This window comes from Uloborus diversus, chromosome 8, assembly GCF_026930045.1.
Source record: "Uloborus diversus isolate 005 chromosome 8, Udiv.v.3.1, whole genome shotgun sequence".
Lineage (NCBI taxonomy): Eukaryota > Metazoa > Arthropoda > Arachnida > Araneae > Uloboridae > Uloborus > Uloborus diversus.
The window spans coordinates 87,276,319-87,304,290 of NC_072738.1; the positions used below are offsets into that span (position 1 = coordinate 87,276,319).

At 33.1% G+C, this 27,972-nt stretch overlaps 1 protein-coding gene across 1 annotated transcript in view; it reads right to left on the minus strand.

Annotated features, from left to right (window-relative positions):
* LOC129228466 (eukaryotic translation initiation factor 4E-binding protein Mextli-like) overlaps positions 1 to 27,972 on the minus strand; it is a 79,513-nt gene that overhangs the window by 41,175 nt on the left and 10,366 nt on the right. The window contains exons 3-9 of the mRNA XM_054863147.1: positions 24,782 to 24,916; positions 23,533 to 23,699; positions 21,925 to 22,073; positions 12,128 to 12,189; positions 11,965 to 12,036; positions 1,603 to 1,663; positions 784 to 838 (exon numbers count right to left, since the gene is read on the minus strand). Coding sequence (XP_054719122.1) covers positions 784 to 838; positions 1,603 to 1,663; positions 11,965 to 12,036; positions 12,128 to 12,189; positions 21,925 to 22,073; positions 23,533 to 23,699; positions 24,782 to 24,916 — 701 coding nt within the window. The remainder of the gene's footprint in view (positions 1 to 783; positions 839 to 1,602; positions 1,664 to 11,964; positions 12,037 to 12,127; positions 12,190 to 21,924; positions 22,074 to 23,532; positions 23,700 to 24,781; positions 24,917 to 27,972) is intronic.

Sequence of the window (27,972 nt, forward strand, 5' to 3'; positions counted from 1 at the left end):
TTTCAAATTTTCATTGTTGTTCAATTATGTTTATAGTTTAATGAATCACTCAAATTTATTATGAGTGCTAGCTGTTAAACACTTGATTACAATATAAAGATTGGTCAATTAAAAAGGATTTTCCCCTTAGATTACTTATATAAGTTTTAAAACATATGAATGAGCATATGGAAAACAGACCATGAAAATAAAACTGATAACTGCATATGTTTAAAGCATAAAATATTTTAATTTAAAAAGCATTATAATGACCTTTTTATTAAAATTTCATTTTTAAAAGTGACCATGCTGCTTATTTAACAAAAAAGTTTTTTTCTATATAAAAAACAAACAAAAAAAGTTAGGAGATTATATACTGGTAAATTTAAATGATTTTGCAGCCATAATTAAATTTTACAACCAGCAATTAGTCTTTCTACAAATTTGGCAATTATGTCATACTGAGAAAAAAAAGGAAAAAGATGAATTTCAAGTGATTGTTTAGGTTTGTATTTTTATCCCTCCCTAAAACTTTTGTTAACAATGCAGTTCAATAGCAAAACTAAGAAGTTCTTTTTACTAACCACTTGTCAGGCATTTATACAATTGATATTTTACCAGATTCACTATCTCTAACGCAAACAGTCATTGAACTTCCAAGAAGGCCATAAAACAGATAGGAAGATTCTTGTGCATGATAAAAATTCATTTTCAAAATAACATATTGATATATAGTTCAAATGGAAAAGCAATTTTTCTTTTAAGTGTATCTTCAATACATTGCTGCTGAGGTAAAAAACTTACTCTAACAGGAGAGGCATTCCTTCTAATAGTGTCTTCTACAAGTATTTTGGCATGACTAGAAAATAACAGAATAAAAAATAATTCATGATTCTTATGTTTGTGAAAAACTCATATCAATTGCAACTGCTTTTTAATTTAATGTTAAAACCACTTCTAAATATAAGGAATGCAATTTACATGAAAAGTTGTATATATACAGTCAACACTTTATAACTCAAAGACTTATAACTCAAATATCCCTTATCTCGAAGCTTTCAGCTGGTCCCTTGGGACTTTGAGCTATCAAGAGTTGACTGTATACAAGGGTGTGCACAGAGGGAGAGGGGAGAAGGGACACCTGTTGGGATACCTGTAATGTCAACAATTGGTAGACGCGAAAGTGGGTTCATTTAGTTGTGGACGGAACTTCTTGTCTTTGATTTTCTTTGTTTGACAGAATATATTTATTTTAATGAACTTGTTATTTTTCATTCTTTCTTTATTTTATGTTTTTCTTTTTGAAAGCAATTGAAGATTTTTTTAATGGAAAAAAATATATTAGCGGCTTTGTTTAAAATGCGATACTATCCTAATTGTTCGTTTATTTATTTTTTATGCATCTATTTCTTCAGATGAGGGAAGCATATTTTTTGCGATTTTAGCTAATTTTGAGAGTATTAATCAAATACTAGAAAGTCGATATTGGTATAGGGGAAAGTAGGCTCGTTCAGTTCCTAACAGAAATTCTTGTTATTTTTGCATTTAAACAGCTGCTCAACTAAGCTCATGGGGTGAGAAATTAGAAAATACATTTTTCTCATAAAAAGATAAACAGAATACCCAATAGCTTCTTCATGAGGGCCTGTAATTTGAACCAATCTGTCACGAGCTCCAGGATTAACTGCAAAATATTACAGCAGATATTCAGCAATGTTTTCAAACTAAAAGCATTATAGACATTTTCAATATTGAAATGAGCACCATTTAATGCACAAAATTTAACAGACACAAAATATTTTAAAATATACTTCAAACATTCATAAAAGTTACTTTTATTTGGATTAACAATTTTTTTTCTGTTATTTATTCAATATAAATTAAAAATGAATAAATTAGTTGATGAAATTAAACATATAAGCTGTAAAATACCACAGGTTACTGCATTTTTGAAAAGCAGAAGATCATTCAAAAATTGAAACATTTGAGCAGTCAAATTATTATGAAGACAAAACTTTGGAATTAACAACATGGTTTAATAATATTCCTACAGGTTAAAAAAAAGCAGATTACCAATTTAATAATTTAAAAAGTTATAAACATTCACAAAATGAAAACAAAATTACATATCTTACAATGCTTTGCTGCTCTCAGGGTTGAATGCAAGATTAAGTTTTAGAAAAATAAGTAGATGGTGATTTTCTATAAGTTCTCCGATTTGAACTTAGGAGAATTACATAAAATTTTTATTTCTACAGGGGTAGAAGTGATCGACTTGTTACATATAGGACATTTTCCACAAAAAATATAGGACAAATATAGGACACATTATACGAATAATTTTGCTTCAAACAAAATTATAACTTACATCTGAAATGACTTTCCTGTAGTTGAAAGAATATTTTTTGAAAAAACAGTGTACTTTAGAGACTAAATAACTAAACAAAATTTGAACAAAGATAATTTTATTATTTATTCCTCACTCATGACCCAAGAACTAATTCCACTGTTCTTTGATTTTATATCTAAACTGAACCCTTTACCACTTGTATTAAGACTGTCCCATTTTATGAAAAAAACTTCCTTTACCCAATAGATGGCGCAAAATGTTGCACCCTGGTTGTGACGAAAGCATCATGCTCGTTGTACGTTTTAGCCGCAAACTAGTTTTACAACTGACAGGATTTACGCGACATCCAGAAAAGGGGACAAACCGGAATTTGTGTGGAGGAGATATTGTTCTTCAGAGGAGTCAGTGAGGAATGTCTTTCATTGTTCGAAACACACCCCTCAAGTGCCTTCAGGCATTGACAGCGCGAAGGAATCGGAAAAGCAAACAAAACCGCTGCAGAGAAATGAGATGAGAGCATTTTTGCTTCGATTTGAAGTTTAGATCAGAAATGATTTCGTTATACCAAGGGTTCATCTTTTTAACCGCGGAAACTTCGGTAAATTTATCGCAACATATTTTAGAAATGTCTTCTTTTTGGCTATTAAATCTACTAATAAAAGTTGTCAATCTAATGTAGTTTTTTTTTTTAAATATTAATCTTTAGAAGCTTTGTTTCTTTCATGCTGCATTTATAGAAATTGCTAAATAGTAATAGAAAAGTCTGGAAAGTTTGTTAAATCAGACTTGGACAGTTTAAAAGAAAATTGTCTTTGAAAGGTCACATTTTTTTAATCTTTACGAGGAATTTCACCTTTTGTTCATGACAAAGGTCCACAAAAATTACCATGGAATTACAGAGAAAACTTGGTGGTACGAATCTTTTAAAATTTTGAAGAAGAAAACATAGTTTTTTACGGCATTTAACAGGGCCCAGTCGTGCAAAGAGGGGGAGGAACAGCCCCCCCCCCGAGATCGATCTTAGTTTTCGCCTAACTTGGAAATAGTCGGGGGGCTACGGGGGAAGAAACTGCAAATTGTGATAAAATTATGAAACTCGGCATGCTTGTAGACATTGTATAAACAAAAATTTTACAAAGGGGAGGCATTCCAAAATCCCCCCCCCCCCCGGCTGCCATTTCTGGTCCAGAACCAAAAACGGCGATTCTTTTTAAATTTTCGTTATTATAATTTTTTTAATCATTGGTTGTGTCATTCCATGGATGTTTATTACATTTTTTATTATTTAAAACTCCAAAAAAATCTAATTTCAGAAATAACTTCACAAAAAATGGTTTTTTAAAAATAAAATCAATATTTTTAAATTATGAGTTCTCTGAAGTGAATTTTTCCCCCATAACAGAATTACAGGTTTCTGAGTTTGAAGATACATTACATTTGTGTTATATCAAAGTAGGATTCCAGTTATCCAAACTCTAATTGCCCGAACTGTCCAATTATCCGGTCATGATGCCCCTCGTTTTAAATGACTGAGCACGCATAATTGAAACTATTTGAGAAGGGTATAATAGAATAAGGACTTGAAGAAAAAAGAGAGAAAAAAAATTAATTTTCAGACAACATAATTCTAATAGAAAGAAATTTAAAGTTAATTTTAAATTTCTGTTCATTATTATTATCGCTATTGTTGCTGTTTTTAATTCTCCGTCACCCAATTGATCATCAGTAAGCTTTTTCTCATTTTATAATTAAAAAAAAACAAAAACATATATATATATATATATAAACAAATTCAAGTTTTGGAGCACCGTATGAAAGCTGGTGCTTTTTAACCGACTTCAAAAAGGAGGCGGTTATCAATTCATACCGTATGTATGTTTTTTTTTTGTTTGTCCACTCATAGCGTCTCACCTAGTGAACCGATTTTGATGATTCATTTTTTAATGGATAGGGGATGGCTCAACTTAGATCCCATTACTTTGTTTGATCATATTTGTTCTTTAGAAAAAAAGTTATGGGCAAAAAACAGTAAATTTTATGCAATTTCCCGATTAAATGTTTTTGTAGCGAAGTTCGCACTTTTCATTCGTGGATAACGGTGGCTCAGTGGTAGAATTCTCGCCTCCCACACGAGCGACCCGGGTTCAAATCCCGACTAGGACAAAGTGAATTTTACTAAAATTTCGTTTCTACTGTTTCCCGTATTTTCTCGAATCTTCTATTAATTTCTGTATCTTTCCAAGTCTGGAAAGTTCCAGCACTTTCTCAAGTTGTATATAAGGAGATGTAACGTTCATTCGTGGTTCTGAATAAAGATCTCGAGTTGAGACTAACGAGTATTCGCTTCATTTTGCTTTCACATTGTCTTCGCTATCTTCATCTACGCGACAATAGGAAACTCATTGTTATAAAAGTTTGGTGCCATATAACAGTAACATTAATAGTAATTGTAATGATAATTTTGAATGAAGGCCTCTCTGAAGCAAGCATCAAATTTCTTCAAGGGACATTTCGATAATGGGGAATCTGGCGCTGTCGTCTCATTTTTGGCGTAAATAATTTTATTTTAGTAACCCTGCTGATTTATAGTAACCCTATGTGAATTATCAAAATCTTCCTTTCTTCAGCGTATTGCTCCATAGTAGGGGTAAACCTAACCTGGAAGCGAGGTGATGCAGTGATTAGGATCTGCTTAGCCTTCACAATGCTACCATTAGGTTTGACTCAACTACTCTGTAGTATTTTTATCGTTATCATCTATGCCGATAACAGATGATCCGGGCTAAGTAAGAAAATACAGGATTGCATCATGAGCAACTTAGATGCTGTGGAATGTAAATTAGTTAGGAAAAACGTAATACTTAAATGGTTATAATTAAATTAACTACGCATGATTTCCAGAGAGGAACAAAGATAAGTTTTTAGTGCCAATAGTTTAAAGTTTAACGCGTGCCAATAGTTTTTTTTTTTTAGTATGGAGCATTTTTAAGAAAAAATGTGAAGTTTCGTGATGGTAACTTCTTATTATTTCTGAAATACCTACATTTACACTAAAAAGAATGAAATAAAAAAAATTTTGAAAAAAAATAGAACCGACTTCAAAATTTCTCTAAAAAGTGAAAAATAATTTTATTCTTTAAACACCATCGATAATGCTTTTAAACATAATTTTTGAAGTTGGCGCAAAAACGATAGATAAAATCATTCACAGTCATAACTCAACTACAACTATAAATTTAACCAGGCCCAGTTTCTTCACTATCACATACATTATGCATTGACGACAGCATATTTGAATAGCGATATAAATGTTTCGTTCGTAACTTTGGATGCTTTTCTCAAAAAAATATGAACGAAGCATGGTTACACTGGATTTTACGTTTTGTTTTTGCGCCAACTTCAAAAATTATGTTTAAAAGCATTATCGATGGTGTTTAAAGAATAAAATTATTTTTCACTTTTTAGAGCAATTTTGAAGTCGGTTCTATTTTTTTTTAAATTAAAGTTTATTAGATCATAGATTTCAACTAACTTTAGTATCGTTACTGAAACTTTGAAGGAGTTGATTTTGTGTGTGTGTTATATACAAATATACGTGTACAATATACGAATTTTGTATTAACTTATCCAATTATTTAAGACATTTTTAAACACCCTTTAAACTGTTCCAGACCATTTCTTAACAATATATTACCGTTTCTTGCATAAACAGCTGCATTTTTACCGTATTTTAAAAAAAACAGCAGTATTCAAACGATGCACAATATCAGTTATCAATGGGAGAGAGAGACATGAAAAAAAAAAAAAAACAGTACGGTACATATACAGTATGCAGTAATAATAAAGCACTACACTGTAATAGTACTATACAGTATTGCTGTGCTATCTTCGATCAGTGGCGGATTTACATTCTTTTCAAGGGGGTGGCGGTTGAAAAACGTGGAAGCCATATTTCTCCCCTCAACCCACTATGTAGGGGGAGGGAATCAATTGCCCACTTTTAGCCTGTATTTTAAATTTTAATCACCCCCTATCGCCCCTCACAAACTTATCGCTCCCCTCAAGAGTTAAATCTCCCTTTTGGTGGCTATCACCCCCAGGTTTAGAAACCACTGTTCTAAATCATAGCAAAATGTATCATCATACCAGTATAGTGTAGTCCATGGAAGAAAAAGGTTGGAAGATACATATAGAAATATAAAAATTATTAATGTTCAAAAAAGAGGGGAGGGGCGAGCTTCGGTTTCAAATTAAAAAGTGGGTAATGCTGTCCATCTTCGACTACACTGTCTGAACTTAATTTAAAGCAAATTTGTGGAATGTACTTGATTGAAATTAATAGCAAAAGCTAGTAATTCCTTTAATTCTATATTATTGGTTTTCGAAAATGACAGTTACGGAGGGGGCGGTCGTCTCCACCACCCCCCTGGTAAATCCGCCACTGCCTTCGAACCATTTTTTAGAGTTTCAAGCGTTCAAGAATTCCTTATCTTGTCACAAATTTTCACTTTTTCTATCTTCACAAACATAGCATGAAACAGCGTGCTTTGGTGCAGAATATTTCATCACCTTTCATATTTAGAATTTAAAATATTAAAAGAAAATTGTGGAGTTGTTATTTATACACACTAACAAAGCGATGTTTTGACTAGCGCTGGGTGGGAACTAGAGCAGTTAGTGATGCTAAAAGGATGAAAGTATATTCACGAAACTAATATTTAGTAGTAAATAGCGAAGCCGTCATTTTGCGCCACGATTCCTTTCCAAAAGTTTTCGTGTTGTGGGTGAGAAATTTGCGTTAGCTCTAACATTCGTTACTCGAGAAAAACTCGCGTTATAGGCATTTGGCGTAAGTTGAATCGCTTTGGAGCGGAAGCCGACTGTATATGAGAGATATAAATGTTCAATTTTGATTGGGGAAAATGTAAATTTATCATACATTTCACGACAGTATATTTTTGAGTATTATAGTTTAAAGTTGGTTGTATTCAAAACGTTGATCAGAATAAAACATGCGTCTTGTTTTGCCACAATGACTTGAGCAGAAAACGGACAACCAAGTTAGAAAAGTTACTTATTGGATTTAGTTCAAGCACTTCTCTGCTTCCCAAACGTGATGAAATTTTAACTAAATACTGATTTTTTTTCCTTTTGTTTTAGCAAGATTAGTGAACTCCCCCCCCCCCCCCTTCGATGATGAGTAGTCATTTGATTGTCATCATTTTTATTTGGAGGAGAATGGAATATATACTATGACTACGAGCATTCTTCGGAAGGGCTAGAGAGGTGAAAACCAGGAAAATATGTAGCAAAAGAGAGATCCAATGGGGTATTCCCCCAAAAATATTTTAAAAATCAATTAAACGATCTATCCTTCCTGGATTTCGTTTCAAAGTTTATTTCAGGTCCGTCATTTGGGAAATCAGGGTGAGGAGGGGCCATTGGAACCCCCTGGATTTTAGAAATATTTTTAAAAAAAGTAGTCTTTTTGTTCGTATTTTTTGTTTGTTCCTTTAAATATTAGGCAAATGTTTGGATAGGTATCCTCTCCCCCGGAATTTTTCCGGAATTGAAGTTACCAAAACGTATTTTAATCAAGTTTTAGTGATTGGGGGGGGGGGAGAAATGATTGGGGGTAATATGAAGGAAACTTTGGAAATTTAAGTTTCAGAAATAGAATAGTAGATTATCTTTGATGGCAAGGCGAAACGATCGGAGACCCTCACCCGGAATTTTTTTTTAAATTTAAATCCTGAAAAGGAATGTTTGTACGGTCTTTAATTATGCAAAAGGAATAGAAGGCACTCCTGTGAAATATTTCCGAAATTGAAAGCTTAAAAATCCATTTCTTTGCTATTTTTAGGGAATGGGATAGGGTTCTAGGAACTTCTCGAAATATTTCCAAAATTAAGTCCTGAAAACGCAATTACATGACATCTTTCAGGATGAGGGTTGGGGTTAAGAGACTGTCTCACAAAAAAATTCGATATTGAAGTTCCAAAAACGAACTTTCAGACAATTTTAGATAATGTTATAGTGAGGTTTTTTTCGACTCTTTCGCGGCAATTTGTAGGGATGCAAGTCCGTAAACCAAAATGTAATAATGCTGAGGGATCATCAGGCTCTTTAAATTCGCCACTACGCTCAAGTATTGATGCTTCTCTAAAATGATTTTTTTCCTCTACATATTTTAGTTTTTAAACTGTTTAATGATATGTTTTTGAATGTGTTCTCTTATAAGAAATTCTTCGCGACTCCCTTGGAAGTCACAACATGCTGGTTGGGAACCGCTGATCTGGAGCATTAGTAATTAACCAAGCTAGTCAATTAATGGTTAAAATATTTTTTTACTCAATAAAAGTTGTACTATACACATTCATATCTTTAGCATAAAAATGTTTGTAATTACTTTGGTATAAAGAAAAAAGCTTTAAAACTAGCATTTAACTATGTCATTACTACAGGTAGATCGTGTTTGTTAATTACTGGCGTTGAAGGCATTTTAGATCAATGCATGTAATCGACCAACCTTCAATAACAAACAGCATAAATGGATAGTTATTAAATGCATTTTTTTTCCTTCACTGAGAATAAGCATTGATCAGCATATCTCAGTAAATGAACCTGTAAAATTAAATTTAACCTAGAAAAAGGTGATTCAACATTTTATCTGATAACAATTTGCACCAGTAAGAAAAGTGACTTCCTTGAAAACTTCTAGATGTCTCTGTAAGTATATCGTACGTAACCTTCATAATGGTCAAATCAAAACCTTTGTTACAACTTAGTTCAACTTACTGGCTGATGGTCAGTAACTCGCGGATCACACTATGATACTTCCTGTGCAATTTAAATAAACGCTTATCAATATCATGTTTACTTAATCTGTTACTTTTCCAAGTCTAAAACTTTAAAGTATAAAATTGAGATGAAGATTTACTTAATCCATTTGCACAAATTTGACATTTTTATGCTTGTATTTGCAATTTATTCCCAGAATTTTAAGCTTTGTCTTAAAATTTTGATACATTCAAATATAAAAACCATTAAACGTTACATAATATATGAAGTACCTACTTTCTAAAAAAGTTTCGTGTCTACAAGGTAATGATTTGAGCCTATTACGCGTACGCACACAATATGTAAAAATCTTTACTTTTCAAGTTCATTTTTTTTTTTTTTGAAAGTTCATATATTATCATACATAATACTTTGCTCTTTGTTATAAAGGGCAAATATATGCACAAAGATGTCACACCTGCGCAAATGGATTGAGCAAGGTTTTTTTACTTAAATAAGAACTATTTTCAGATCATCTTTGTCCTTCGTTAACATTAGAAAATATTAATTACTTCTTGAAAAATAGTTAAAATCGTTGTTGAAATAAAATATCACGAAATTTTAATGATCTCTGTTGCGTCAATTTAGAAAGATATTCATTGCGGATTAGGAAAGATTGTGTGGCGAGCACTCGTAGGCCAACCCTCCAATTCTAGTTCACCCACCTGTTTCTAATAACACGGAAAATACACACGGGGACGTCCTCCCTCCCCCCTTTCTCTTTCCTTGACTACAATCACTGCCGCCTCGAGCCCAAGCTACAAGCACTGACATCCGATACCACTGGCCATCACTTCGGGCACACTCATGGAAAGCCTCACTTTTTCGCAAAAATCTAGTTCATCTGCAAAACTGACTGATGGCGATATTTGTCCGGCGGGATCTCCACGCGATCACGAACAATTGGTTTTAGAGAAAAAAAATCTAGACTGATTTATGAAGAATATGAAGGAATGAAACTTGTTACAGAAAGTTTATGGTCCATATGGAATCATTTATTAGCATAAAAATGAGAAAAAAGCCGAGCTATTAATAAAATAGACCTTAATTTCGCGTATCCTTACTTATTCGAGTTTTTGACGCCATCTATTGGCACTTTAGGCAACTATAAGATTAGTGGACAGAATCGAGTAAGTTTCAGAACACGTGAGCATTGAAAAATTTTTTAATGATATTTACAAAATATTTCAATTGCAATGCGTCTACATTGTTTCTATGGTTCAGAGAAAAAAATCTCGAATCTCTGTGTTTAGATGATTTTTCATGAATGTGTTTAAGAGAAATATTTCATATTTGACAAAAAGTACTATTTAATATCATTTTGTGATAAATGTAGGTAACTCAGCAGCAATTTACATCATGCACGTTGTTTTTTACACATTCATCTGATATAGTAAAAAGTTTCATTGCAATCCGGCGATTAGATTTTTTTTGTCGCTGTTCCCAAAGAGTCAAGTTTAGCATGTTTTTCTACCGGAACAGCCTTAAGAACAAACACAGCTTAAGAAGGATCCTTCTGACGTTTTTCAGAGTTTTCTTTATGCTTGAATGTTTCAGCATGCTGCCTCAATTGCGAAAATCCACTATTGCTTATGAGCACTGAACAGTTGCAAAATGCAGAAAAAATCATCTTTTCCTTTAGTGCACCATGCACCAAAATTTGTACTATTAATGTCCTCCTGGTCCAACCACTCCATACCAAATTTTCTTAAGTGATGCGATTTCACCATTATAATTCCACTTAACGGCTGTTGCCCAAACGCAAAATTTTAAAACCAACTTCAGATTTAGTTCTCGAAACTCCACCCCACTATAATGACGTCACATTGCTGTAGCCAATGAGCGAAGATGTCTGTTGCAGGATTTAGTCAGTTTTGTTTTTTAATTTGAAATTCGTTTGGGGACGTACTTTCAGCTATATTTCAGCGAAAAATCCGATGTCAGAAAGTTTATTTACTGTTCTTTTTAAAAGATAGATAGGGTAAAAAACAGGAATATAGGAAATATAGGACATTTTCAAAAAATATAGGAAATATAGGACGGTTTTGATGCTTTTTTGAAAATATAGGATATATAGGACTACTTCGACCCCTCTTTCTAGTAAATAAATGAAAACTTATTATACTAAAAAAAAATGTAATTCACTCATTGATAAAATCATGAAAAAAAAGTTATAAATATATTTATGTTGATGAGATAATATGTAGGTACCAAAACATTTTCCTGTTTCTTTTTTTAATTAATCATCTTCATTAATGGAAGATTTAAAATCCTAACATTTCCTTTATGGACTTTTATATACTATTTATGTTAAGAAGCACAAAGCTGTTGTTTTTCAATATTGTAAGCATTTCTTTTCAACTCAGCCTCAAAACTAGAGTTAAATGAAATCATGAATTAGAAATGCAAGTTTCCCACTTTCTGACACGTTAATTCCACTTTGCTGTTTGAATGAGTTCATAGGTCTCTTCCAAGTGTTTGCTCTGCATTGAGCCTAGACTTAATTTTTCTTGGCATTCCAATTAAACATTGCATCAGATATCAAGCTTTAAATATTTCAACATGCCAACTTTTGATTATAAAAAATAGCTATTAACAGTTTTAAATTTTTATCGAGCAAGCAGAAACAAATTTTAAGGAAGTAAATATTAGTTTTGGAACTAGTCTATTGCAAAATCATCACATTTGTTAGGATTAATTGTTTAGTCCCAAAAGTTAATCACACACTTTTTATGGTTTTTATTCTGGTTTTTAAGCATTTGTGCATGCAAGACACGCAGAAATGCATACATCACCTCGCTGGAATGAAATTACGGTGTCACTCAATTCCTCTATCATATGCACTCGACGGCCTTTGATACCCATCACTTGAAAAAATATTTATAATTAACAAAATATATTTTTAATAATATGTGTTAATAGGTTCAGAGCATGAGAAATAAGAGCTAAAACAGTTACCTTTCCCAGAGTCAGAATTTCTGATAAGGATTTCATCTTTGAAGTAATTTTTGCCAGCAATCCTGGAAGATGTTTTAGAAACAAAATTATATATATAAATATATATATAACATGCAATGAAAACATAATACATAGGGTTGTGCTTTTTTTTTCTTTTTAATTTTTAAGTTTTTTTTTTTTTATAAAATAACTTTTGGTAAGATTGGAGACAGATAGAAAATGGGTGTTTTCATGTTCCGCACACATTTTATTCTAAGATTACGTAAAACATGCAATTTTTTTTTTCCACACAATTTATGCAAACGGCTCATTGAAATGAAATGAAAGAAAGGGGGGTTCAACCGAACCAAGCACTGCGACCATAGGTCTATTGTACTAGTCTCGAAACAGAAGTCTTAAAACAGACCAGCAGCTGAAGCAAAATTCAACGAACACCTAATAGAAATGTTATGAATCTCCTGTGGTTTAAGCAAATGACGACCAAGGTGTTCAAACCATAGGCAAAAAACATTTCAGAATCACATATGATGTGAATAACAGTTTTTTCAAGAAAGGGGCAAAAGAAAGTTGGATCCTTATTGACAAGGGTGCCCACAGGGGGGGGATTATGGCGCATGTTGCGCCATCAAAATTTTTGGGGGGATTTTTTTTCAGAAGCTTTTTTTTTTTAGAACATGAAATTTTTGATTTTCGGAAGGAAAAAATATTTATAATTATTCAACACGAAATAAATGTATAAATAATACCTTTTGGACGTACTCATTCCAAAATTTATTAGCCGTGTCTCTTCTTTATCTTTACTAATAATAAAGCTGAAAGTCTGTGTCTCTGGATATCTGGATCTTTGTCTCTCTGGATGTCTGTTACGCGCCTAGCGCCTAGACCGTTCGGCCGATTTTCACGAAATTTGGCACAAAATTAGTTCATAGCATAGGGGTGAGCACCTCGAAGCGATTTTTTAAAAATTCAAATTTTGTTCTTTTTCTTTTCTAATATTCCGAGCAAATCCTCATGACGTGGACGAGTAAATTACCAAATTATCATAGCGAGGAATCGTAACATGGGCGAACAAATTAACATAGCACATTGGCAAGAATTTCATCATCCATTTAAAAATATGCAGGCGAATCAAACGATCTTTTAATTTTCTACTACGGGCCAAGGCCAAGCCATGCGGGTAACGCTAGTTTTGAATAAAGGGATCATGAAAGACGGGATGGAGTCAGTGCCCGTTGCAAATCAGAATCAGACGATTTGATTTCTTTTTAATTTATTATAAACTAGCTGTGTCCTCCGCTTTGCAAGATCTACCTCGAAAATAAGTTATTTCAATTGATGTGTGTTTAACAATCAGGCTTGAAAAAAAAGAAAAAGAAAATCTGTAAAATTTCCGGACAGATGGTGGAAAAATTTCGTATTCCCCGATTACAGGAAAAGTCTCAAAACAAAAGCAAGAATTATATTTGTTCACAGGCAAGAAAAAAAATGGCAACAGATCTTTCTTCTCACTGATTTTATTGACGACTAGTGGTACCTGCACGGCTTTGCTCGTAGTAGAAAATTGAAAGATCTTTTGGTTCGCCTGTATGTGTATATTTAAAAATAATGTAAGGTGAATTTCTTGCCTATTGGGTTGCCCATGTTACGGTTCCAAGTTATGATAAATTGGTAATTTATTCGTCCATTTTATGATAATTTTGCAAGGGAAAATGTTCTTAAAATTGGAATAGAAAAAGAACAAAAATGAGGTTCACACCCCCATGCTACAAACAAACTTTGTGCCAAATTTCATGAAAATCCGCCGAACGATCTAGGCGTTATGCGCATCGCAGAGATCCAGATATCCAGACAGAGACTTTCAGCTTTATTATTAGTAAAGATAACTGAGCTTGGTAGAAGACGATAAATTTCCGATCTGATACTAATGTTCCTTTACTTAAAAATGCGTACAACTTTTCTCCTGTTGATTTTACAGCCTTGTTGATGGTTTTAAAATCCAAGGAAAGTAAATCTACTTCAGCGGTATATACGTGTAACAGAGGGAGGTCAAAAATGGCTAAATAAAAAGTTTTTTAATTTTTTTTCCCCCTGTTATTTATAAATTGTTTGTAAGAATATTGACCACTATGCTCCAGCCTTTCATGGATTCATTTGCACCAAAACAATCGCTAAAAACTAATTTTGAAATTTTCGAATAACATATTTTAAGCCCATCACTTGAAAAAATTAGCTTAAGTTTATGTAGAGTTTTTCATTTCACTTTACTCTCGTTTTTCTACCATTTTTAAATTGACTGTTCTTTCAATTTATCATTAGATGATTTTTATAAAACTTTCAATGATGTTACTTGTTCTACTGTTGGAAGTAGAACAGTTTGTTCTTAAGCTATTTTAATTATTTTTCTTAAATCATTTTTATTTTCTTCTGTATCTGATATGTGTATATAGAAGGAAGTATTCTATTCATGAAAATTTTCGAGTTCTTTCGATATGTGCTGCATAGCTGGATCAATTTTTAGGATTTCCGAAAAATATCTGTCATAGTGAATTTGCGTGTGATCCACCTTTTTTGGATATGCGACTTCTATTTTGGTAAAATTCCAAACGCCCAAAAACGTCCTCTTTGTTATTAAAATTATCTAAAACTGACTACCAAACGGCACGACCGGTCACAGATTTGGACCAAATTCCAGATATAGGTCAATTTCAACTAGATATGAGCCTAGTTATAGCGGTTTGACTGCATAAGCCCTAGTTCCGACTGCAACGGGGGTCGAAAGTTGATAATTTGGACCCAAAGATGCAATGGAGTTACCTTTAAAATTATCAGTTTTATCGCTTTTTATACTATTGTACTGCAGTATGAGCCGTTTGTAAGCTTACCTTTAAATTAATTACGTTGAATACTAATTTTTAATAAACGATTCTCAAATTTAAATTGTCTACTACTTTTAATTTCACCAACTTGAACGCCAACATAACATAGTTACATTATATTTATCGTTTTCCAATTAAACTAATTATTTTCGTTTTATATTCATCGCTTGCAAGTAAAAAGTATTTATCGTTTGCTTATAAAAACATTTACTTTAACTGGATATTTATTGTCTGCTATCAAAGGTATCCCACATTGATAAGCAAAAATAGGGAGAAGAGAAAAAATCCTGATTTATTGCACATGGCACACAAAAGAACAAAAATACAGGATCATATCGACTTTTCAAATAACTTAGAAAATGCCCATAAATAAATATGTGTTTTCCCTTATACTCAATTTACTAAAAAAGATGCAAAGGTGTTGGGAGATCGAACATAGTGTCGAATTCTGAAATTCCAATGGAAACGCCATTGCATTTCTGGGGCAAAACTAGCAACTTTGGACCCTCGTTACAGAAAAACTATTGCCTATGCAGTCAAACCGCTTTATATGCGCTCGTATCTCATGAGAATGGACCTATACCTAGAATTTTGTCCAAATCTGTGACCCTCAAGGCTGTGCCGTTTGGTCGTGAGTCTCCAGAACTGCAATTTCGAAAAATTTATGGGGAGATCCGATTAGCTTTCCCTTTTCTTAACACACAATCAAGGACAATCTGCAGTTGCCTTTTTGGAGTTTCAATTACGAAAAATCGCCGGGAGAATGCCACCGAACTTCTCTTTCCACTAACATTACCAAAGATCTATCAAAATTGCATTTCTAAAGCAACAGGAGCGCCAATCTCCTTTCCCCCACGCTCGTCAAAATCATTAAGGATCGTCTTAAATTTCGCGAAAACTGCCTGTCCCCTAACCATAGATAGCCTGAAATCACAATTTAAAGACTTCAATTTCGAAAATTTTCGGAGGGAGACCTCCCGAATCTCTTCTCTACCTAACATTACCACATATAGTTTAAAACTGCGTTTTTAGAACTACTATTTTGAAAGCGTTTCGGGGGAAAGTCCCCAAACCCGCACCCCCCTCTCTCCCTTACATAACAGATGAGTATCTACAGATTTTTTTTTTTTTTTTTTGATATTTCAATTTTAAAAAATATACCCGGGAGGGACCACCGAATCGTTCCAATCGAAGCCACCGAACCTTCCCAATTAATGTCTAAAACTGTGTTCTTATAACAACAATTTAAAAAAAATTCCGGGGGAGAAACCCACGGATCCCATCTGACTGAATATTATACTTCCGACAAGGTTCAACTTGCTTACATCCAGTAATGACTCCATACCAACACAAGAAAGGTGAATCCACTCTCTGTATTTTTTTCCATATGTTTGAAAAAAAAATATCTCTAGGCTTTTTTACTGAAGGGCCATATTGTAAAGTTTTGAGAGGTGAAACGTGTGACCATTCCAACACTATTTCGGTTCAAATGGCAGTAGTTAGCGTTATCCCCCCCCCCCCCCCCCCCGCCCTTCCCGTTAATTTGCCTGGGAATTAGAAACTCTAAAATGTGTTATCTTTAACGTTACTTGAAAGTGAGAAAATTTTTGGGGGGAATTTGCGCCATTGAGCTTGGGGGGGGGGGGGCACCCCTGCTTATTGACACTAATTAAAGCAAGGTTCCGCTTTAAGGTGCAATGACCAATAAGAAGACTAAAAGTCTTCCTAATACTATTCATGTTAAGAAGCTTTTTGCATGTGATTCTCAGAAAGAATTAGGACTCCTTCTTAGGATGACCAGCTGAATACGTTTTATGTCATTGTGAGATAACTTCTCTGAAGGGAAGGTTTCTCTTACAACAGCCATCATAAACATACTCCCTGCTTGAGCATAGGACTGTGGTTGACCTATCCTTATTCATAAAGATGCAGCAGTTTGTGCAGGGGAAGGAGTTGAAACCTCCGACCAAAAATGTTTGGTTTCTCCTACCTCCTCGGGAAAGACTGGCCCAGTGGCTTTTCCCTCCTGTACCAACCTCCCCCTCTCCTGCCGTCATCTGTTGCATTTTTGTGCAAAATTGAGCACTCCCTGCACCCTTACTGCAGAGTTTGTGGATTGCAGACCCACAATCTCACCTCCTCCAAGATCAAGGTTGCCGGTTTTCTCCTTCAAACCAGCCGCCAACTCCACAGGAGTTGGGAACAGTGAGGTGGTAAAACGTCAACACCCGCACAACCACCCTGTACGAGTATAAGGGTAAGTACAACAAAACTTCACCCAGTTCCTTGAGAGGACCATTTAAGACATCATACAAGCCAGATGCCATCCATCTATCCGCACGGTGACTCACACATTAGATTGGGTGTCCATTTTAGTCACTTCTTACGACACACATGGGCTACGTTCAGCCTATTCTACTCTGAAAGGGCTCATTAATTCTGACCCTAGAATATTTTATTATTTTTGTTATTTTTTAAGTTGGCAATATTGTCATATTATTTAGATAAAAATCATTTGTGTTGAGCTAGCTTCATAGTAGATCAATCCTATTTTTCTATTTTTTATTCAAATTTCAATTAAGTTCACATTATTTCTCATCATTGAGCTACATACTAGCCAGTAAAGTAAAAAAAGACAAGTGCAATGGCGACAGCGGGGATTGAGCTGATTTTAAGGAAAAACAGGTATTGGTCTGCAGTTTTTTACCTGATTGAGACGGATTCATTCCAAATCACTCCTGGCATGAGAGTAAAGACAAAGTATCAAATTATACAAAAAAAAAAACTTTTGAATTGAGCTGGTTTTGGCACTTAACACCTTTTATCAGAACAATATTATTCAAAAATGTTATAGACTAACTGCTCGTTATAACGCGCTTGACCGAAGACGACAAAAAAGTGTGACATAAGGGGCCATTCATTAATTACGTAAGGATGATTTTGGGGAATTTCGACCTCCCCTACTACATGCAAGGGCGCCCATATAGGGGGGCAAGTGGGGGCTCAACCCCCCCCCCTTAGAAATTAGAACTTCCTTGCTTTTCGTACTTCTTTTCTTAGTAAAAATGTAAAAACATTTCTTATCCAGCCATTAATGAATAAGTTATTAAAAATGTCTAACTTCAATAACTATTATCTGTACTGAAATTGGTTTCCATGGAGAAAATATCCCACTAAACCCTCATAGGGAAATATCTGAGCCCCCTAACCTTAAAAATTTGCATATGGGCGCCCGTAACCCCATGTATGGGCACGTAAGATTTTTCAAACCTTTCCCCCCTATTCTTACATAAGATTCCATTTTGTTTTTCAAAAAAAGAAAGTGTTGTGAGGAAAGAATCAGTTACATTAAAACTCCCAGTTTGACGTAAATGAAAGATTTTTTTTATTTTTCAAGTACATTATATTTAAAATTTCTAATTAAAAATGGAACATGCCATACATAGTTCGATTATTTGATTATATTTTACACCATTCATTCTTTGGAAAACAAATAAAAAACAGCTTATCTCAATACTTTTTTACACTCCAGACGCAAATGAAATATGATCCCTGCCAAACATTTGACAGCTGTGTTTCTAATATAAATTCAGACTTGCCAACCTTATGAAAAGAAAAAACGGGAGATCCAGTCAAAGCTTTAAGGGAGAAAAAGGGAGATTTTAAACGATGCTATAATAAGTAAAAAACGCTGTTAAAACAAGTATTTATTTAATTTTTTCATGAAAGAGAATTCACTCGTATAATCGCTCTTTTTGTTTGTAGATATTTCTTTTTTTCAGACATCGCTAAAGATGAATGTTAAACTACAACGCACGCTGTAGATCAAGATGAAAACACGCGGCGCAGTTAGCATGCGTCTGAAAACTGAACGATACCGCGAAAACGGCAACGGTGCATGCATGAGATAGAAGTGGAAGTGCGAACATAGAGTTAAACCAAAATACCATCTCCGGTAAAGGCCAAGATTCAGAAAATTTCTAAGTGGCCAGTGGCCACTAGACCCAAAACACTTAGTGGCCACCATCTCGCCGAGTTTTGAAGAATAAAATGGGGGGAGGGGGTATTTTTGCTGCTTTTATAAAATATATATATATATATATATATATATATATAAAGCTTTACAAAGTAAATTTTAAAAGCTATAAACATGCATTTTGCAAAATTTAAGTTAAAATACGTTTTTATTTCTTTATTTTTCTTTTTTCAAAATCAATTGATAAACAAATCCATGAGAAGAACTGCATTTTAGATGAAATAGTTTTAGTTTATCGGCAAAGCCTCTAAAGCAGTGAGAATCAAATATAATTTTGCTGATAAAATTTCCCTTTTCCAGAAAATAACTAAGTTAAAAAAAAAAAAAAACATTATTTCCGGCACTTTTTATGTTATTTTTAATAGTTTGGATTGAGATTAGCATCCAATTCTGTTTTTGGAAACTTAGGCAATTAATATTCTTGTCTTCTTCCATCTTGCGAATGACCAAACATGGCGACTATGCGAAAAATTTCAGATAATAGATTTTTGAATTTATTGCATAAAAGTAATTATTAATAATTAAAAACCCTCAAAAAACAATAATTTAGATGAAAAAATCAGCTTTTAGCCCATTAGCGTCCAAAGCATTAAGGATAAAATATGAAGAAAAAATGTGAAGGAAAAGATTTTGAATTTTTCAAGAAAATAATTAATTATCCAGGGGGAAACAATACGGAACTTTTTGTGGGATGTTCAATAGTTTGAATTGTATTGCAATAGACATTTAATTCTATTTTTGGAAACTTAGGCACTTAGAGAATCTTGTCTACTTCCATCTTGGAAGTGACCAAATATGGCGACTGCGCTAAAAATAAAGATTTAGGTTTTTGAATTTGTAGTATAAAAATAATTATAAAATAAAAAATCCTCATTAAACATCAATTTAATTGAACTGTTATAGTTTTTAGCACAGTAGCGTCCAATGCAATAAGGATAAGATGAAATTTTAAATACAAAATTTTTCATTTCTCAATAAATCTATTTTAAATAATTAAAATAATAATAATAAATAAATAAAATGCTTCACAGCACAATTTGCATTATTTTCATAAGTTTGCATTTGAATAAACACCAAATTCTAGTTTGTTTTTGGCAACTAAAGCGCTGAAGTATCTTGCCTACTTCCATCTTGTGAGTGACCAAATATGGTGCCTATGTTTCACTTGTAACTTGAAAGTATTGCCGTTCTGGTCAACAACAAAAAAAAAAAACGATCTTCCCTTGATCACTTCCTCCCCTCCTCTCAGTGTTTATTCTCAGGAGTATGCTTCCAAAGTGATTTATTTTCTTCTACCCTATTGAGTTTGCATAATTCTTGTTCATCCCAAGATTTTTTTTGTTAGGAATAACATGGGGAAAAATGGCGACTGAGGACGTTTTTTTAAGTCGCCACTTTTTCAAACTAGGTCGCCACGTGGCGAGTGGCGACCGTGAATCATGACCTTTAATCTCTGGAAGCATTTCGGTCGACACTCCGAACGCACCCATCGGATGTTTGACGCTCACCTTGCGTTCGACGAACCTCACCGGTCGATCGGTAAGTAACCGGTTACTGACCGCAGCATTTTATGATCAACCGGTTATCGCATCCGTTACCATTCTAAGCAGTTGATTGATTGATTGGAGCACGTGATCATTAGCTGTCACGTGATTAACTAACCGGTCGTGCTCATCGAACGTGAGCTCACTGAGCAGTGCGGGTTTGCTCTGCTAGCCACGCCATCTATTAGGGCTGTGAGTAACTATTTTAAGGAAGAAAATTAAGTTTAATTTAAAAAAAATAAATAAAAAAACCCGAAAAAAATAAAAAAACGGGAGAAATGGATACTCAAACGTACAACCGGGAGAATGGAGTAAAAAACGGGAGTCTCCAGTGAAAAACGGGAGAGTTGGCAGGTCTGTAAATTATCCACTTGGAAAACATTACGTAAGAATGGGTTTGACCCCCCCCCCCAAGGTTACGTAGAGATTTTTGTAACCCCCCTTCCTCTAGGGACCCTACGTAATTAATGAATGGCCCCTAACCAAAGTCATAAAAAGTAACGATTCAACTATTTTACAAGTTGATGACATGTGCACCCACATAAAGATTACTTTATTGTCAAATAAAAGTGAAAATTTCCTTTGAGCAGAAGAAACATAGCTTTACTTTTTAAAAAAAATCAACAGTTTAAAATATTTCCATTGTTTTAGGGTAAAACACAAATCAAAAGATGCCGCTTGAATTGCAACTAATTTGATGTATGGAATACATACCAGTTTTGTACATTGGCTTAAAAAAGAAAAATATACTTTTTCTGTGAAACATTACTTTTGATTTTATGTGAGGTCAAATGTAAAGCAACATTTTTTTAATATAATTTCTCAGGAGACAAAGTAAAAGCACGTTATATCCGAATGAGCTTTATAACAAAGCACGATATAATGAGGAGTTACTACTGTATTGAGGTATTTTCTCAAAATCACAGTAAGAGATTTTAGTTTTTTCTCTCCGAGAACTTTCCTAATTTTTAACTGCCACAAAGAATGTATTCAATTACAAGAGAAACATAATTTATGCCAGGTTTATTGGCAAAGTTATGTTTGTTGTCTCCCAGATTAATCAGTAAGAATAGTACATTTTGATTTCAGATTTGCTTTACTACTTTGCTTATAAATAATTTTATGAAAGTTTCATTTTGATTGATCAGAATTTTATGAAAGGTAAGTTTTTCTTAGAATTTTGGGAAAAGCTCATAAGCGGACCTAAATTTCCACTGGCTGGACCCTTGAATACTACTATGACATTATGCTTAAAGAAATATGAAAAGTTAACAGTCACTACTTCAAAAAACAAGATCTTTTCGAGGTAAATGCATTTGAAAAACTATGAAATAAAAATACTTGGTAGGTTTGGCAAATTTCCCAGAAGACCTCAGAATTTCACCAGGTGCAAGAGGAATTCCACCAGAGGTTGGATAGTGTTGAGCCTGAGTAGGATATGGAGAACTGGGTGAAGTTGTACCGGAAATGCTCATTTTTTCCACACCTTGCTGTACATAGAAATTAAAAAATGAGGTAGTGGTTATCATTTTTTATTTATTTTATTTTTTTTAACAAATAGAAATTTGAAAAAAAAATTAATGATTCATTTGAGTTTCATTCTGTTTAGTTAAAATGCACATCGAAAGTAAAAGTTCAGTGTAATAAGTGGCAAAATATGGGGCAAAAGTTAACTTACAAACAAATCTTTCCAGTTCCAGTACAATTTTCATTTAAATTTTGTGCAATTCATCTAAACATTACTGTAGCATATTCTGTGGAATTACAATATATGCAAACATTTTTTTTTTTTTTTTTTTTTTTGTAACCAAGAGAAAAAAAAATATCCTACAATATTCTGTTCAAAGTATGATGATTTAAACAATTTTAAAAGAGCATTATTAGCTTCTATTGGCTTGTTTTAAAAAGAAAATTTTAACAGAACATTTTAATTAGTTTGAGGTAGCATATTTATCTCTATGAACAATACAAATATAAATTTTGTATGTGGAACAGAATGCAAAATTTTGTGTTAATTATAAACTGAAATTCCTTCAGATTAGACTGCAGTTAGATTTGGAAATAGTTTTAACTTTAGCATAGCATTACACAGAAATAAATAAATACAAAAACTAAAATTAAAAATGGCATAGTATAAATGGTAGGTATAATTCAAAAGTCTGGTATTAGAGCTTTTTGATATGTTAGTGACACAATTTCTTTTTAGGCTGCAAGAGTAATAAATAGCATAAAATACTGTTGGAATTAGTTTTTTAACGTTTGGCAAACTTTTACTATAAAGTATTCCACATTTACAATCTGTACAAAAAAAAGCAAGTTTACGTACAATTGTACAATCAAATAAAAATGCATGCAATGCACATAAGAATTATACAAGTTGGCAGCTCTGAATATATATGCAGAAAACAAATTACAAAGGGGCTTTTAAAAAAAAGCATTAAAACGAACAGCTGATGAAGGTTTTATATGCATATAGATTAATCAAGAATCTAACACTAAACACCATTCCCCACATTTGTTTTTTTCCATTTGTATACATATAATACCATTTGTATACATACAAATACCATTTGTATACATACAAACTATTACATGTAATAGTTTTAAGCATACTTTAAGATTTAATTATTAAAAAAAAATAATTGAAGGGTTTGCAGCAAAAAAGAGTTAACTCCATTTTTTTTTATTCTTGGGAAATCTTCTGGAGTTAACTGGATGTCGCTTCAAGCGAATGATCAGCTAACTCATTCTAGCGAATAACTTGAGAATTATCAATAGGAGGTAACTCCTTGTTGAACCAAACAAACTTGAGAACTACTAACTGGAGAATATCTCTTTGTTGAACCAAACAACCAAAAAATGGAGTTAACTCTTCATTGCTGCGAATCCTTCAATTGATGTTCACATTACTTTACGGAAAAAAGACAGAACTCTTTCTGTTGAACAAACCTCTAATTCTTGAAATTTTTGATTGAAATAATTAGTGAGATTTTCATTCATTTTCCAGTGCATGGCTCTCATTTCGATGATTTCAAGTAACTTTAATCGAGAGATTAAATCTAGACGTTCTTCTCGAGATGCATTTCGTAAAGTACAGAAATATCGGTCCAGAGCATCTATAAAACAAAAGGATGAAGTTATTCAAAAATTGTATTCATGAATTTTCAGAACTAAGCTGAAGAAAAATTAATAAAAAATTGAACACAACGAAAAATCCAAACTTTGTTTTAAGATTTAAGCTGCTAATTTGGGAAATTCCTGAATAAGTCGTTGACGAAATTGCATCAATTTTGATCTGTGATAATCCCAAAGTGTTTTCAAGGAGTATTTTTATAATCTAAGCTTTGTTAAATTAGCAATTTTTTTTTTAAAGGAGTTTCCAAAGCATCTGTAACAGAGTTCTTACAGTTCAAGAACTTATATTTTGTAATGCCATTTTAGGGTTTGAAATTAATGGTGGTCTGCTGGTCTGAGATGAGAAAAACACCTATTGAACTTGCATAATACAAACTTTAGTGGTCCATGGGACCAGAAAAGTTTCATTCTATTTTCCCGTTCCTTTCAAAAATTTTAAGCATCATCATTTTTCGAAATTGTTGAGAAAAACTTTGCACCATTGTTTCAATGTTTAAGACTTTATAAGAAAAATATTATGTTTTGAAATTTTTACAGCACTCTAAAACACTTCATTTCAACCAATTCTGTCCTTCCCAAATCAACAACAGAGATAAAATTTTGTTGACAACAGATACTTGTTGTCAATTTTTCTTTCCCCAATTGCTCAAAAATGTCTACTGAAAACAGTTGATTGATTTAATTTGCAGCCTCAAGTCTGTTTTACCTATTTATGTTATGCTTACCAATTAATTTTTTACTATTGAAAACCAGGTTGCTAAAAAAACCACTAAAAGTGTACGGACCAGTGAAATTTTGAAGTTACTGGTCCATTGGACAAGTGCCTCTTTTTAAAAAACTTCTACCACTGTAACTTTGTTATGCTCTGCTTGTTTCTGTTTGGAAAAAAACTTCCTTGTAATCAAACATAATGAAACTTATTTCAAAGTGTTTTGCTCATACTCGGCATCAATGATTAACTTTAGTAGAGGGAAACAAAGGTTTTGTTTTTGAAAATTAAATTACACAGTAAAATGAACATAATTGACTAGGGAACATTCAACATAAAATTTCTGTGACTTACCCTTGTTTGTAGAATCTAATTCCTCACCACGCTTCTTTAAAATGGTACACATCCTCGATATATCAGCTACTGTGACTTCATCAAAATTGCAATTGCTTATACTAACATTCAAGATCTCAAGATCAGCTAGAATATCTGAAATTGTACGTTAAGATACATTAAAGCAGACAGTAAAAACAGTGAGGAGATTCAAATCACTCAAGAACTCAAGGCACAGTAACTGCGGATAATACACGAAATAAGCAAAAAACCATTCTGGTGCATGCAATACCTTTTAAAACTCAAAAACATTTGCATACATTTAAACTATAGACAAAAATGATATCAATGCATATAAAAATTTATGTAAAAGTTAAAAAAATATCATTCATCATTGCAAACGGATTATACACATATGCCAGTAAATCCTGCAAGTACATTAAATGAAACAGATCAAACTACGTTACATGAAAAACATGTAGTATTGAGGGGACTTTTTGAATAAAACTGGTCTGATCACTCGTTTACCAGCATAAGTAGTACCGATCTAAAAATCAGTAAGTAGTGCAGATCTAAAAATCAGTACGTAGCGCAAATATTAAGCAGTAAGATGTGTAGACATAAAAATCAGATCTCACTAGTCAGGTTACGGTGATCTTGGTATGTTTGATATCTTTGGAAGGGAGGAGCAAGAAAGATACAGAAAATCTAAAAATGCCTTTTGAGTTAAAATGAATGCATTTATCTACATTCAGTTATACCTCACCAAAAAAATTTTTTATCGAAAGTAAGAAGCAGGGTTGGCAAGGTTTTGGACACTACGGTAAAAACCCTTGGGTCCAAAACTGTCTGAAAGTGTCCAAAACTATATTTTTAGAGATATTGTATTTTGTGAGAAAACAAACATCGAAAACAGAATAAAATGCATCAATGTTTTTTTTTTTTTTTTTTGAACATTCATTTAATGTGACCATTCAACTTATTTATGCAGCTGATTTTAATTTAGTTTCATAGAAGTTGAATTGTTAATGTAAAATTTCAATTTGTATGCACAAGTTCAATTTTATTTATTTTCTTTTTGATAATGGTAACCATATTTTCCTATGTTTATGCATGTGTGCAAATGAAGCAGGGTTGGCAAGTGTTTTACCATTCTGTTCAAAACCCATGTGTTGAAAACTGTCCGAAAGTGTCCCAAACTGTTATTTGAGAAACAATACTTTGTGAGAAAATATCAAAAACAGAACAAAATGTGTCAAAATTATTTTATTTATTTATTTATTATTAACTATTTAATATATTTACTCAATGTGAACATTCAAGTGTACATATATAGCTGATTTTAATCTAGTTACGTAGAAATTAGAGACGTACCGAGTAGCACTTTCGCCGAGTACCGAGTACTCGGCCTTTCACTACTCGGCCGAGTTACCAAGTACCAATTACGTTTTAAGAAGAACCACCGACACACATGTGATGAATTTTGAACTCATTTTAATAGTAGTATAGACCTCCTTGTCCATATAATAGTTTTTAAAACTAAATTCCTGCTGTAATTCAGTTACGCATTATATAAACAATTTTGTTTGTGTCAAAAATTTTACAAAAAAATTATTTTTAAAATTAAAAATAAATAAATAAAAGGTATGATTAATCAAGTTGGAATTAAAACAAATTACAGTAAAATCCCTCTAATGCGGACACTAACAGGACAATTTTTTTTGTCCGCAACAGAGAGGTGTTCGCAGGATAGGGGTTTAATAATGTTACTTGCATTGGAACTGGGGAATTAAAAATTGTCAGCATAAGAGGGGTGTCCGTTAGGAGGGGTTTCACTGTATACCAATCAATTATAGCTTTAGTCCGCCAAACATAAATAATTTTTTTAATACAACAAATGTGCAGGAACACTTCAGACACGTGTTTCTCCCCCCCCCCCTCCCCGTTACAAGGAACGTCTTTTTCAGTGCATAACATGTGAGCTAAAGAATGTAAAGACATTCTACAAAAAAAATCCGACTTTTGTCGGATGCCTTTAAATCCACGAGCTCCCATTTTGTGCATTGTAGAAGGAATTCCTTGTAATGCCAAAACACGTGTCTGCAGTGCTCCTGCACTGTACTTTTAACGTTGTTTTATTTCCTTTTATTTTTTAAGCAAAGATATTTTTATATTTTTTATAACTAATTTTTGTTTGTAGCAAAAATTCATTTTTAATATAAAAATTCCATATTTTCTATACTTACCTTTTTTGCATAATTTTTAAAAAATAAGTTTTATTAACTTTGGGGACATTAAAATAAAGAGTTATTCCATTAAAGCATTACAAACTTCATTATTCTCAAAATTTAAATTTGACTTATAAATTTTAATTGTAAATGATTGCAGAATACAATGCTTGCTCTTTTTTTTATATAAATTTTAATCTGCCTTGGAGAATATTCAATTTTTTGCAACTACTCGGTATTGGCCGAGTATCTGATCAGAATTTGGCCGAGTACCGAGTACTCGGCAAATTGGCCGAGTAGGCCGAGTAGGCCGAGTAGTTACCGAGTACTCGGTACGTCTCTAGTAAAAATTAAATTCTTAACACCCATTGAGTTCAAAATAACCGATTGTACTAATATTAAAAACGTACACATGAAGACCCTACTTTCTCATGTAAAAACAAAGGTTAACTTAACAGCTTATCTGGTGAATAAAGCGTAAATATACACTGGCAGCATTGAAAAAGCCTAATCATTAGCTGGAGAAATAAAGCTAAATCATCATTAAAAGGTGATGTGACTGCACTGCAAAGCAGTCATGGAGAGGCGGGTATTAAAATAGTACTGGACTATCTTCATGCTTCTAGAGAAAGAACAACCAGTGCTCATATATATTCGCCTGACACCAATGTATTTTTGCTAGCATTGTTCTGGTTAAAATCATTTCACTGTCCATGCATATTTGTGACTGGGGTAGGTAACAACCGAAGAATGACCAGCATTATGACCGTATTAGGACTAGATAAAACAAAAGGAATATTATGACTCTATGATCTGCCAGGAAGTAATATAACAAGCTCACTTGCTTAGAAGGGAAAACCTTCTTTTTGGAAAATTTATAAGACGGCTGACAAAGATACTGTCGATGCTCTGACTCATCTGGGGGTCAACTGAAGAATTCGGTACAAATGATTAAATTGTTATTAAAAGAAGGCTTTATTTGTT